Raw genomic sequence first — 15,091 nt, forward strand, 5'->3', positions numbered from 1 at the left:
TAAAGAAACATGAACACTTGTGAACACACAGTTAAAGGTGTCAATTTGTAAAAAAAAACAAAAAGCACAACTAAGACGTTTCCACAAATAACAAACGTAACAACTTTAACCTCCGTTATAACAAACACAAGCCGCCACTGAGCGTCATTATCCTACAGCAAAACCTCACAACTGATTACAGAGACCTCATAATCTTTGTCTCCTGTGGCTTTATGCTAATGCTACGACTAAAGATAAACTTAAAATCAATGTCTCATCACTGAAAAATCAAAATGCAATTAACCTGAAGGGAAGAGCGTCCCAGCTCAGCGTGAGTCTTTCTCCTTTTTAACACTAAACACAAGCTTTTCTGACACAAACAGAAAAAAAAAGAGGTCACGCTCTGAAAGACAAACGCGTTGAGTCAACATTTTAATTGTAGAGGTACTGTTTGATGAAGTGCTGCAGCTTCTGCCTGTTTTCCAGCGACTGGAACAAAGGACTGACGAGCAGGAAGACGCCTCCATCCTGACGTTCCTCTGCAATGACCTGAAGAGGAGATAAACACAGGCGCCATCAGAACCCCAGCACTTTTTTTTTTAATTCTCTAACCTTTGTTTGGACATTGTGAGCACGCAGCTTCTCTTATCTTTAGAGGTGGGCTTTTTATACAAGGCCAAATAAACAACGCTGAATTAATAGAAGACCTTTCAAAACAAGAACACTTCAACAAATTTCAAAGAAAAACACAAGTGAAGAAGTTACATAAATAAGACTTAGCTTGGCAAGGTCTGGAATAATGAGAGTGGAGCTTCAGCCCGAGTTGTCCTTTGTTTTGTCCCACAGTTGCATAAACATTAGAAATTTGTCTTGACATCAGGAATTGCAATTATCCAAGAAAATGCCAGATAATAGCCATTTGTGACTGACAATTTTAATAAGAAAGCCACGTTATTTTATTCTTAAAGGCAGTGAATTCCAGCGTACAGACTGATCGGTGCTGCCTTCAAACAAAGTTAAAAGGGCTGAATGGTGGAATGTTACAGGAGGCAATTTATGCAGAAACTTTAATATATCATAGATATAGAAAAATGCAAGATTTATGAAGGAGCTTTTCCATTTTTATGACTGCAGGTCAGTCTCTCTCTATTTCTTCTTGAGTTTTTTCAAGTTTGTGTCAATCAGTGAGGTCCTCGTCCTCCTTATCATTATTCCTTACTGTCGCCTACGACGACAATAAGATAACGAGATGCTCATATTGCTCTCTGCAGGACAGACCATTTGTTACCTCCCTTTCTTCACAGTGTGGAAAATGACTCACAAATGTGAGCATTGCCGCATGATAATCCATCACAATAATCCTCAGTTTATTGTGCCACAGTGGAGTGTTTTCATCACAATGCACAGGAAGAGAAGAACAATATGTATATAACCCGACTCTGTCCTTTGGTGAAAAATAGCAAAACCTCACTGCAAAAATAATATACTACAATTAAAGTCTCTACTTGGGTACAGGCTGTAAAACTCCCTTTGGTCAACTGAAATAAAAGCACTGATGTTTTTAGTAGTCACTGAAGTGGAGCAAGAGATAATTACTTTATATTATGCTTGGCACATCTACAACAACAAATCATACTTGAAAACAGATGATTGTATTTTGTTTATCATATTTATTGCAATAAAAAAAGCAAAATTTTTGCCTCAGAAATATAATTAAGCGGCAACAGAAAAAGTATAAATGGAAGTACAAACACACACACTTGTCCCAGGAAGGTGTTTTGTTATTCTGCACAGCTGTTTAACTTGATAAAAGTTTATTACAGATCATTTATTTTCTGTTTTTAAACTAAAGTCTTTTATACAAATTCAGTGGCACTCAGAAAAGTAATAATGTAGATACAATAGACAATTGTATAATAAATACAATAATGATAGTAATAATATAATATAATGTAATAATAGACAAGTGCTGAATGGAGATAACGCTTCACCATGGACATTAAAGGCATAGTTCCAAGTGTTAAGATTGGAAGTGTGGTTATGTTCGAGCAACTCTTATCAATCCTTTCTCAGGAGCTCTTGGAATTTATCTGTGTTTCATTTCATTGTTTCAAGTCTTGACCAAGACGACAAGAGGAAATTGTTTCTCCTTATCTCATTTTCTTGTTAATGACCATCTGAACTTTGTTTTACTAACACAGCAGACGGGGAAGCTGCATCTTTGTTTATGTAAATGCCAAAAGGTGGAATGACTGTCATTGTGTCCGTCTGTGTTTGGACAGAATAGCAATAGGACGAATTTGCCACATGTTGATAACAGTTGTTGACTCAGAGCAGCTCTGTGTGGAGGCATGTCTGTTTCATTCTAGAAACACTGACAAACCGATGTGTTTCTGAATTCTGCCCAATAGAGCTGGATATAAAGACTTGTTTAATAAATTTTTAAGAACAATTTGATCTTGACTGACTGCAACAAACTAGCTTGAGACACGGGTTTGTAGATTGTATCTCATCCAATGAAATGTACACCTGCTAAGTTTACTGCTTTAATCCGCCATTGACAGCCTTGTCCAATTGGAAACATGTCACTTTGTAAACTATTTACTCCTCACATCAAATTCCATACCGCGCCTATCACCCTCCATCAGCTGAGACTGGCACAGCACAACCCTGTGACCCTTGTGTGGAGGATGAAGCGGTAGAAGATGGATGGATGGAAATCAGTCATTTTATATCACAGCACGTTGGAGTTGTTGATCCTCTGCTGCCTCCATCATTAAGTTCAAATGTGTTGTTTATTTTACTTTTGTTTTTGAAATCCTTCCTTTGGATTGACCAAAAATGACCCAATCTTAGCAACTGCAGCAGCTTCTTTGTCCCCATGAGATGCTGATTCTCTCTTTGTACTTTTTGTGGGCAGAAGAGTGAGCAGTTTACAAACTTCAGTTTCCATTTGTAAAAGCAAGATCAAGCATCATCATCATGTCATAGATCTTATTAGGTGAGCCTTTTGTTAAGTGGCTGAAATCTTCTCTGGCAATGAGAGTGAGCATCTGTGTCTCAAGCTGGTTATTTCCCCTGGTGCCTGGTTCAGTTAATGCTGACTCGTAACAGAACAACATACAACCACACTTTAAAAGACCTGAACTATCACTTACTGACACACTACATCTGTCGGTATCTTGATTCTGTTTACTTCCATATTTCCATATTTGTTATGGGCTAAGAGCCAGGTCCTGACATTCTCTTACTCATTTTCTACTCTGAAATGACTTATACCTTTGGCCCAATGAATCCTGTTTATAGAGTGGAATAACATTTCTGACTCAACGTGACTGGACAGAGTTCACAGAGACCTGTTTTAATAATCATATCATAATCATGTTGCATTCATGCTGACAGTTAAAACTTGCTTCCACAGATTGACATATAGCAATTTTGTGTTGTTGTTGTTTCGTGTTCAGGTTCACTTAACAGAGGAATGCTAGAACTCAACTTTTTGGGTTTAGTTCAACTGTGCTTTAAGAGTCAAGCCTTAATTCTTGGCAGAAAGAGAGATTTAGACAAACACACACACACAAATAGAGAGGCTGTCACTCACCCCCAGGTCTATTAGTGTTCTAACTGCAGTGTGTGCAGCCTCCTCTGAGCAGCTCTCTGTGAGATACGACACAAAGGCACACATGAATCTAAAGAACAGACAGATATCTAATACAGAAAAACCAGGTCAGGATGACAGAACAAAGCCCAAACCAGTGAGACTGATGGGATTTTTCACTGTGTATTACTGAAGGGTGTCATTTGGGTAGTTCCTGATTGTCTTGTATGTTTATAAAAAGAAGAGAACAGGAGGTTGTGATGCGAGTGAGGAAGGCAGGGTGTTTTCTATGATCGACGCTGACTTTTGAGTCAGTGGCACAAGAAAGTTCAGAAGCTTTTAAGGATCCGAGTGTGTACATGTGGATTTGAGGGTGTGTGCCTATGGGAGGGAGATGTCAGTTTGAGCTCACCATAGTGCTGTTTCTTCTTATTTGCTGTGTCACACAGATAGGAGTGTATCTGAGCCACAAACGTCGACTCTGAGGCAAGAAAGACATGAAAAGTGAGGCAATTATTCCAGACACTGTACAGATAAAATCACAGTTAAGTGATGTGCTATTATACACATGGACAACACCACTAGCATTCATTTTGAACAATCATTTTAATGAGGAATCTTTTATGTGTTACAGTATAATATGTAATGTACTAAAATAAGTAAAGACGAGACTAATGTTATATATTTTGTTGAGTTGTGTACGTACATTAGCCAGAATGTTTCCAACATTCTTGAAAATAAAGTAAACATTCAGTACTAACAGGTTAGCCAGTGCGTTGTCTTTTATTTTATTGTGTGTATTTCACTAATGGAACATGACTACTCATTATTGTTGGAAGCGGTTTCTGTAAAGTGGAAAAGCACAGGGGAATCAAATAGTTCCCATGATCCCACACTATTTCGTGATGTCCTGTTACTGAGAGACCCCTAGTAGACATCGCACACAGTGACTTTAACTAGTGCTAATATTGTAGTGTAAACACACAGCTGCCTTTTTGCTTGCTGACCTATGATCTTTGATGACAACGGACTGACTGAAATGATTCAGAGCATTGGGAGAGACATCTTACAGTGACCACACTATATGAAGAAGAAAGAGGATGAAGATACTTGACCAAGCAATGGATGCTGCTATTATAGGAGACCACTGGAGTTCTGTGAGTAATGACAGTTACTTGGCCGTCACAGCACACTTTGCTGTTGAAGAGTGGAAACTGCAGTCATCTGCACTTACACAAACTGAAGGGCAGCACAATGCTGAGGTACTGTATGTGCTCAGCAACAGTGCTTGTGATATGAATGTGGGCGCATGGCTGCTTCCATCAATTATTGCAAGCATTACTATTCAACTAATCATGATTAATTAGAGCAAATTATTTCATTAATTCTTTGATTAATTGTTTTTAGACTGGATGAGAGCCCCGGTGCTGACTCAAACACAGTTTCATAAAGACACTGAAAATATACCCGGCAGAGGTGTGTCAATGAAGTCCAGTGCTGTCGTGGCCCAGCACAGCGCCCTCAGATGTCCGGCCAGCAAACTGCAGAGGAAAAAGAGCATCTCGGGACATTGGCTAGGCTGGCTTATCTGGGAAAGATAGACAGAGACCACAGCAGGAATGGGGGAAAAAAATAGGTTCAGGACAAAGCTAGAATAAAAGTGGATTTTCCTCTACAACCAGCACAGGATAAGTCACTATACAGACAAAAGCTGTAGATGTACAGCTGCAAGATATAGAGGTATATCTCTCTGGTTTTGTGGTGCCAGAGACTTCAACACTCGATCAGGCAGCAGACTTTCATGTGGGAGTTCAAAATCTCCCAGTAAAGTGGTTTTTGGATTTCATTTTGTGGGATAAAACACAAGAAAGTACATTTTGATGTGCCTTAAAACCTGGGAATACAATTTCATAACCACAGCACTACTGACAATGCCACTGCATCGAATTGTGACACACCATGTACAGCACATACAAATTGGAGATACTGTCTTATTTGCCTTGTGATGGCAAAGGAGACATATTAAATACGTTTATAAAAATACATAAAAAAAAGCTTAACTCAAATATATTCACACATATCTGTGACATTCAAACAAGTGTAAATTAAATTAACACAATGCCGATTAAACCCGTCATCTTCACACGACTCTCACTGTGTTTCTCAGTATAGCAGTATAAGATCTCATGTCGCCTGGAAATATTCCCAAGTTGCAGAGAGGAAGTGATTTGTTTTACGTCAAGACAGACGGAGGCACCAGCGAAATTGGCTGGTGATGGCTGCGACCAGATTGGAGCATGACTGAAAACACAAAGACGTGCCCACGAAAAAAGGTTCAGATGTAAATTCCGCTGCTGACAAAAAGAGGCAGTTTGCTGGTATAAACACTTCTTGCCCTGACCCACCCCTGCACTGCCTGTGTAAACACTCACTCACTCAGGTGTGATAGTTTTGCTTGAGAGAGCCCATTTTGAGATGAAGGACACAGCATACAAATGATGTTGCATTGTTTCTGTTCACAGAGACCAAACAGAGGCAGAATAGTAACATCTACAAAAATGAACCAGCACCTACACACTCTCACAATACATGTGCGTGAGAGAGGAAGGGGAGAGAGAAGTCTCTTGATGTTGTTTCTGTGATACTTTAGTTCATTATGCGTTATATATCTGTCTTTTAAAATAGTTAAAGAAACAGCAGAAGCTGTGATTGTCACATACAAACACATCGCACTTCAATGCTGTGGGAGGAGCACATACTTTCAATATTGGAAGATCATGTCTAATGTCGAATAATCTTTGATGCTGTGAAGCTGCCTCACTTTATTAGTGCACACACAGGAAGGATCACATCCACAGAAATAAAAGAAACAGAAAAGACTGCTATACTGACACACAAAAAGAATCACGTGGAGCTGATTTGCTTAATTTAACAGTTATATTATATATTTAACAGTTGCAAACTACAGATTTAAGTAGGTTCATAAAAAAGAACATAACCAGTGTGGGACCTCACAGGAACCTAAGTCATCATTACGCACTAAATTACATGCGGTGGATGATACTTTACATTGCAAAAGGCATCTGCTAATGTTAATTAGCGTTATGCATTATGTTAATTATGTGCATGGCAAAATAACACACACCAAGACTCTGAACCACAGATTAATTCAAATCTATGATAGCTTGATCCCAGCTGGATCTCTGTAAAGTAAAAATGTTTTAAATCACAACCACTCAGTTGAACAGTATGGTTCAAAGGTTCTTGCAAATATGAGTGTGGTTAACTATCCAGCCATGACTGCGTGATAAACACATGAAAGCATTTAATAGTTGAAGTAAAACTTATTCAAAAGCCGAGATTGGACCATAAGACCTGGCTCAAGTGGATCTGCACCTTTAGTCAAATTCTTCAACAATCGCATTAGTGATTTCTTTTCAGTGCGAATTAGGGAATTTTTCTGTTTAAGTAGAAAAGGTGTATAGTACACACACATACAGTTAAGTGGAGGATGCCCATATCACGCTTACTGTGAATGTTATTTGGTATGTGACACCTATTTCTGTTCTGCATTTATGCGTTTAATATAAAGATTGTGTTGTTGGTTGCATTTAGTAATAATGGGGTCCATAAAACTGGGGCTTCATGAAACCACTTTATAAGTGGGTTCAATAGTGTGTACTGGGCTATTACAATCATATAATATGCAAATATACTCCATGAGAATTTATATTGTGCAGTGCCGCTGGTGTTGTATAAGTGTCTTGTATATTCTGGTCATTACACAGCCATACAGAAAACATTATTACATGTTCAGTCTCACAAGGGATGGATTCCCACATCAGCAGAGCACACAGAGTTTGCAGTAGATTTGTAGTTTCCCACTGAATTCTATACATTCAGTGAATCAAAAACCATCCTGGGAATGCACAAAATAGGACTGTAACAATAGATTAATCCTTTATTAATGGACTACTAAATTAATCACCACCTATTTTGATAATTGATGAATCGATTTGAGATTTTCTTTTGTTAAAAAGTTGGTGTTATTAATGTGAATATATTTCTTTGCTGGTCTATGACAGTGAACTGTTTGTGGATGTTGTCATTTTTAGGTTTAAAAAACACTTTTCAAATGTTTTGTGGACCAAACTAATTGGTAGATACATTTCTTGAAATCATTAGCTGCAGCAGTGAGAAAAAAACCAAAGTGTATTTGTACTTGTCAGAGAACAAAAACATAAAGTTATAAAGCTTAGGGGTGTTTGAGCATAAATCTTTGAAACGACACAGGAGAAGCAACCTCAGGTGAATTACTGTCAAGACCACCTTAAGTGATATTGTGAATTTATGCAGTCAAGCTGGTAACAGGCAGTTGAGGAGGAGGTAAGGGAATACTGGGTGCAGAGGAGCAAAGGCTTCGGCAGAAAAAGAGTGAGTGCACTGAATGGAGCAAGTTTAAAGATTAAAGATGATAAGACTAACACTGGACAAACACAGTTGAGGCAGTTTTTCAACAAACTAAGCTGAAGTTGAGGGGATTTTATGCACAGAGGTGGCAAAAAATGTACATTTACATTTCATTATGTATTGTATGTTTTGGGTAACATCTACTGCACGTCTGTCCGTCCAGGGAGTGGATCCCTCACCTGTGGTTCTCCCTAAGGTTTCTACCCTTTTCCCTGTTACAAGGGTTTTTTCCCTGGTAGTTTTTCCTTACCCTGGTCGAAGGTCTAAGGACAGAGGATGTTGCCAACCCTATGACAAACTTAGACAAACTATGTTTTGTAAACTGTGGGTTATACAAATAAAGATTGATTGATTGATTCCATATAATTCACAATAGTTAGTCACAGTGTTAGATATATTATATTAATATATATCATATATAAGTTTAAGGAGTGCGTAACAGCAGCATGCAAGGAGGATGGGAGAAATCAGAGGCTGTTTAAAAAAAAAAAAAAAAAAAAAATGGAGATGGTCCACTCATTGCATTTTTCAAGACACCAAAAATGTTTTATAGATGCAGTTTTTCCTCCATGAGGAGTATGTAACAGGCAAATAAACAAGATTTACACCTAAAATTAGGAGATATAGAAAAGCAATCAACTGCCTCGGCTGGTAGAATGGGTGGTCTAGTTATTGTGGTTCCTCTGTCAGTCCTGTGCATGTGTGACTGCGTCACTGGGAGAGTTTAAGGCAAATAGCTGTTTTGGATTAGACATGCATGATTGAATGATGAGGCCAGAGCATTACTTCCTTGATTCCACAAGGACCACAGACCACCAAGCTGTTGTGAACATTGGTACATGTTTTCTAATGCAACAACTGCCTAGCATATCAAGTACAATTTGTTTGAACTTGATTTTAGGAAAAAAGAAAAACAATATCTTGATTAATGTTCTGGCACTTTTCCACTACACAGTTCCAGGTTGTGATGTGGCTCGGTGCTCGTGACCACGGCTTTTCCATGCTGAGTTTGAGATTAATGCATGTCTTCAGAATTTTTAAGTCCTTTTTAACTGATCGACAGTTAGCCATTGTTCCGTTTGATTCCTGTGTCAGTTTTTTTTTTTTTGGTTGGATGTCATGCTCTTCCAGTGACGACACTCTGACAAATCAGTGGCCAGCAGTCTGTCGACATCACGTATAGTATCGAATAGGCTCACTTGGAACCTCACCAGAGCAGGTACTAAAAAAAGTAGCAGGTACTATCGTTAATGGAAAAGCAAAAAAAAACCACCCTGATCTGATCTGCTCTATTAAGTGTTAGGTCCAAACACCTAACTGCACTTTTATTGTTCCTCTTTTTTAATTCAGTGTTCAGTGTTTTGTGGCTGCTTTCTATAGACAATTCATTTTCATGTGGTGTTTCTTGAATTTCTTATATTTTCCTCTCCATCCAACCTCAGGTGATTCTCTATGGGATGTGAGGAAGCCAGAGGGGCTCAGCAGCATTCTTTTGTACCTTGTAGGAATGCAGGTCCTGCTCTTCACAGTCAGAGTCACTTTGGTAAGGGTCGTCAGAGGATGTCCAGGCCAAAGCACCTTCCCTCTTCCAGAAATCACAGATAGGAACATCCCTGGGAACCTATGTAGGTTGATAGAACAGGCAGCATAGTATGTGAGCGCAATGTTTGTATTGTTGCTGCAGAAAACAAATCACGATGAAAGTTGTTGGTTTGATGACCTCAGTTCAACATTACTCCTACACCTATATTCCTGGAATAACGAAATAACATTGAGGCAATGATAGTTTCATAAACAATGCTATTCTTAAAACTAAGTAATGTTTCAGAACGCATTTCATTTTTTTTTTTATTTTTTTTTAATAAAACTTACTTCTTCCGTGATCAGGATTCCACAGCGTACCAGACTGTCAATGGCATCGAGCGCAAAACCCTGTGATGATTGACAGGGCTGGAGAGAGAGAGAGAGTAGAGGTAAGCTCAATGGTGAAGAAAGGAATGAAGTCAGCTGACAGACTGCATGAGGTGCGTGGTAGAGATGTAGCAGAGAATAATAGATGGCCAGAGGGGATATCAGATCAGGAGCAACATGAGAAATAGTGTTAGAGGCATAGCTGCAAGCAGAAGAGACAAGAAAGAGCAGCTTCCAAAGGGAAAGGTGTGCAAAACAAAGACAGAAATTGTATTTCTAGTTCAGTGTCCCTAAAGTTATTCCGATGGAGCTTGCAAATACACAACCACACAAATAAAACAAAATCTCTCTCACACACACAAAACCCAAAACACCTCAAAAGAAAACATGCCCGTTCAGCTTCATTAAACATCCACTGAATGAGACCCAACAGGTACACGTGTGTGTGTGTGTGTGTGTGTGTGTGTGTGTGTGTGTGTGTGTGTGTGTGTGTGAGAGAGATTTGAAACTCACTGGCATGAAGCCCGGAGGCAGGAGATGGCAAAGCTGCAGGGCGCGCTCAGTCAGCTCAGACTGGCAGAGCACCACATCAAAGTCCATGTCACCTCTGACCTCCACTCCATCCATGCTGTCACTCTTCACACTGCTGCTGCCAACCACACTGACAGCAACCTCGCACAGCATGGCAGACACTGCACACGCTGAGGACAAAAAACAAGTTGTTCATGCACATACACTGTAAGAAAATGTTGAGAAGTATTCAAAGTAACCAGGTCAATATCTAACTATATACTGTATATATCAGTCACTTTATTAGGCTCAATAAAGTGGAATTAGTGGTACTTCTACTTCTCTCTCCTGATAGAAATAGAAAAATTGAATTACATAACTTGACTGTGTCTACACGCCTAAATACTTAGTTGCTGCCAGGTGATTAAGACATTTGTGTTCACAAGCTGCTGACCAGGTGTACTTATTTAAGCAGCTGGAGAATGTATAGCTAATCAAAATAACACTTGATAGAGCCCTGTGTTATATATGATTTCTACCATATACACAGGTGTTGTTTCTTGCATTATAGTTTGCATCTTGCTCTTAATGTGAAGGTGGTAAAGTCTCAACATCTGTGTTTTTCCTTGAGGTTCTGCGTCCACACTGTTTTATAATGTTAAACCTAGAGGTTCACTTCTGAACACAAGTCCTTAGAGATTAGGAGATTAAAGTTTATATGTCCGCATATAAGTGTTTTTATATGGCTATATAAGTGCCTCAATATAACTGATTTAACTTGTTTTTATTACTTGTTGACTAGCAGTACACAGCCCACTGTGCAGTGGCTTCAGTCCACAAACACCCAAACAGGTCATGCAGGAATAATGCGTCATCCTAAAACAGACTTAATTCCAAAGACAAAGTGGGTTCCTGTGATTTGGAACAGAAAATGACTTCTACCTCCTCCAGTAATGATATTATTAGGCTAGCGACGCTTTCACCCCAGCCTGTCCGTCAGCATGTTCACTACAATCTGAATATTTGACTGAAACAGTATCTCTTGGCTTCAGGATCAGTTCATAATATTTATAATATAATATAATATTTAGTGAAGATTGCAGACCTAGGATTCCCATCACTATTGATTATCACTCATAACTCATGTATGTGGTGTTCACGTCTTTCCTCAGAAATGAACACCAAATCCTTTGGCACTTCTGCCAAACCCTGGATTAAATCAAAAATTAAATTTTCTGCAGGTATCTGCAGGTGTTAGGGAATGAAAAGATAGTGGTGACTATGACTGGAGAATAGTTCAAATCGACAACAATACAACAAAATAAAAACAACATCAGTCTCTCCACTGTGGTCCTCTCTGTAAATTTCATGAATGTATGGAGTTTTGAACAAGCTTTCAATTAATAACGTGGTTGTGCAGCTCATTAAAAGTGGACTGTAACATGGGAAAGGCCTGGTTTGAGGTTTTTGAGTTTGCCAGCTGACATACAGTTCACTTATATGTTTCTACTGCCTGGTTTCCATAGATGGCCTACTTATGAGTGCATTGCTTATTTATGGTTTTGACATGTGTCTACACATCACATCTTGAAATTTAGGGTAAAAAAAAAAGCTACGAAGAAGAACTGACAGTTCAAACCAATGTAAAAATTGCAGTTCCACTAATGACCTGCCCACGTATCAAGCAGGGGGAAAACATATGACGCATGCGCTGCACCCAGACATAGCTTGGTTTGCCTTACACATTAAGATTAAAAAGTTTTAATACTTCCAAATGTCATCTTTCAAACTAATTTTCTATAAAAACATGCCAACAGTCAGAGCCACTGCCAAGGCCTCCCACAAAAAATAAGGTGCCTGAAAAACAGTGATCCTTGAGTGTTATGACAAAGTTTTCTCAGCTACACAAAATGTAAGTTACTTACCACCAACAGCTTCTGATATGAAGGTGTGTATGACAATCTGGGCCTGGAGGGAAAGGTGAAGTGTTGCAGTGAGGGAGGGACGAGGCACAATGAAGGGGTCTTCCCTACAAGTAGAAGAAAACTAGATGATAATGGAGGAAGAGGTATTTCTGGAAGGGGATTGGGCATTTAATAAGCAAGCGTTTGGGTATAAGCAGCTTATCTTGGTTCACTGAAAACCAACCTGGATGGCAGTGCAGCAATTATGAGGTGAGGCGCAAGCAGAGACAAGGAATAGTGAACAACCTCCACTAGATTTCCCCCAAAGCCGACATCTTTGTTTCTGAACAACAGTTCCTCTGTGAGCCAAGTGACATCACGACACAAGACAGAAAGTCTAACGCCCTGCGGAGAAGGATGGAGAGGTTAAGCAACAAAAACAGATATGAGCATTCACCATCTGGTGATACTGTTTAGAGACTGCTGAGTATGACTCAGAAAATCACTGTCACACTCTAATAAACTAAAACAATTTCCAATTCTGTTTATGGGTCTCTTACTGAGTACAGATTGAATCCTAAGAGATTTTAACACTGGCATCACTGGGGGGGAAATCACTCAACAAACATGACAGCACAAAGATGATGCCTGTACCTTGCGGTGTTTGTAAAGCAAAAGACTGGACATCAGACTGGTGGACATCACAGCCATGCAGGAAGTTGCCGCTATAAACACAAGCACACACACATAGAGATAATGCAGCACAATTTGCATGACATTAAAATGACAGCTTAAATTCATCAAAGGTTTCATAATCCTGGACCTACAGAAGACGAGGTGGAGGATGATGGCAACACTGAGAGTATCTCTATTTGGAGGAGTTGGCTCTTTAAGCTCAGACACACAATGAGAAGGCAGGAGCCATGACATCCGCCTCCGGCCAAATGCTCTGATGGTTCTTGAGAGAAAAGTGAGATGAGAAGAGAAAGACGCCAGGATGAATAAATAGTGATCTCACTACAGACTTAAACTTTGTGAAACTTATTATGCATAATATTTAAATTTTACTGGACATAATTTTTTATATTTTTTATAGTCTATAGTGTTTTCTTAATTTTTTAATTTAATAGCCATTTAATGTACTTTATATTTTAAAGTTGTCTTGATTTAAGTGGTGGAGTCAATGTATTACTGTCTGAACACTCAATGTTGATTCTCCTCCAACTGTGTCAGAGCTGTATCACGATACATACAATTGTTTGACTGAAATTGTATGAGCTAGCGCTGAATGTGATCTGGCCACAGGAAATGTAACTTTATATGGCAGTCACTACTCACTGTGACTGTTTATAAGGATATGTGCTCAAAAAATAAATACCACAAAAAGTAGTAGATTCAAATATGGCAGTGAGTAATGAACAAGATGGAGTCGTTGGATGAGGAGCTGCGAGGCTCATGCCATGATGGAAAATGACCAATTACTGAACAACTTTTGTGAGAACTTCAGTTTGCATTTTGGCATTCGGCCTATACATTAGCAACTTCCTCCAAGGGATGGGTGAGGCACGGAAAGGACCCATTTCAGATTATGTGATAGGGTGTTTTGGCTTTAAGGGGACTGTTATGTGCCATGTTGTTATGTTTTGAATGAATCGCAAAGACAGTTATATAAGAAATCATGCGAGTGGCATGTGTATATATTACTATATATTAGTGTTTTTTTGTCAAAGCTGAATAAAATGGAATGCTTTAATTTAATTATAGCACATGGAGTTGTTACTTCACAACTTCATCCACTGCAGCCACTTGGTTGAATGTTTGGCTAATTGCCTGTTGCAGATATACTGGTATTCAACCCTTAATGGCTCTGGTGGGTGTACTTTAGTGCAGTGTTTCACTTCATTTAATGTGGGTATTGGAGACTCACCTTTTAAAGATGACAAACCATTGCAACCACATTTAGAATATAAATCGTGACAGAAGTAGAAACCTTTCTGATTATTTTTACTGCCATATCTAATATTATTTTGAATAGGTAATGAGTTACATGTTGCATGTGGTCTACTGAGACCAGTGCTTGTTGTACAGTCTTACAGCAGCAGAATAAATGACTCATTGCTGTAGTCTATGAGTATTTCTTATATGGCCTGTTTCCCTCTCCCTAAGAAGAATTAATTTTTAAAGAGAAGCCACACTGCTCATCAGGACCCAAGCAGAGTATGTTATTTTGCTGTTATCTTTTCCACTGGCATACATGCTGATGATAATTGGACTGGAGTCTAAGAGGATAAAAACTCTCATCAGGGCTTCGTATCTGTGCCAGATTTGTGGTTTGAATGAACGTTTATCTTCAAAGTTTAAAAGTATGCAACTTTTCAATTTCAAAGACGCAAGATAAAAGACTAAAAAAAAAAAAGTATCAACACTCACTAGTGCATATAGGTATATACACAGGGGGTTTAATTACCCATTGTCGAGGATAACAGGCAGCAACAGGTCCTGTAGAGGGAGCCATTCATCTACTCTGCACCTCCCTGACTCACACATCTCCTACACAAACAGAAAAATGCATAGAAAAAGGAAAAAAGATAAAGGACAGAAGGATAGAATCTGGGAAGAAACATTTTGGTTAAATAGCTCACAGCTCCAATGACGTGTAAAGGTGTCACAACTTGACATAATAATGTGTTTTAAAGGTCACAAGACTCAAAAAAACAAA

At 38.9% G+C, this 15,091-nt stretch overlaps 1 protein-coding gene across 1 annotated transcript in view; it reads right to left on the reverse strand.

Moving 5' to 3' along the window:
* Positions 1-411: 411 nt before the first annotated feature.
* Positions 412-15,091, reverse strand: part of gpat2 (glycerol-3-phosphate acyltransferase 2, mitochondrial) — a gene marked incomplete at both ends in the record, with an annotated part of 28,859 nt that continues 14,179 nt past the window's right edge. The window contains 12 exons of the mRNA XM_083904593.1: positions 412-528; positions 3,581-3,636; positions 3,990-4,058; positions 5,045-5,165; positions 9,546-9,668; positions 9,920-9,997; positions 10,472-10,659; positions 12,394-12,497; positions 12,617-12,777; positions 13,027-13,097; positions 13,200-13,330; positions 14,840-14,922. Of these exons, the coding sequence (XP_083760719.1) occupies positions 412-528; positions 3,581-3,636; positions 3,990-4,058; positions 5,045-5,165; positions 9,546-9,668; positions 9,920-9,997; positions 10,472-10,659; positions 12,394-12,497; positions 12,617-12,777; positions 13,027-13,097; positions 13,200-13,330; positions 14,840-14,922 (1,302 nt within the window). The remainder of the gene's footprint in view (positions 529-3,580; positions 3,637-3,989; positions 4,059-5,044; positions 5,166-9,545; positions 9,669-9,919; positions 9,998-10,471; positions 10,660-12,393; positions 12,498-12,616; positions 12,778-13,026; positions 13,098-13,199; positions 13,331-14,839; positions 14,923-15,091) is intronic.

Source organism: Microchirus variegatus (genome assembly GCF_963457635.1).
Source record: "Microchirus variegatus genome assembly, chromosome: 18".
NCBI classification, from domain to species: domain Eukaryota; kingdom Metazoa; phylum Chordata; class Actinopteri; order Pleuronectiformes; family Soleidae; genus Microchirus; species Microchirus variegatus.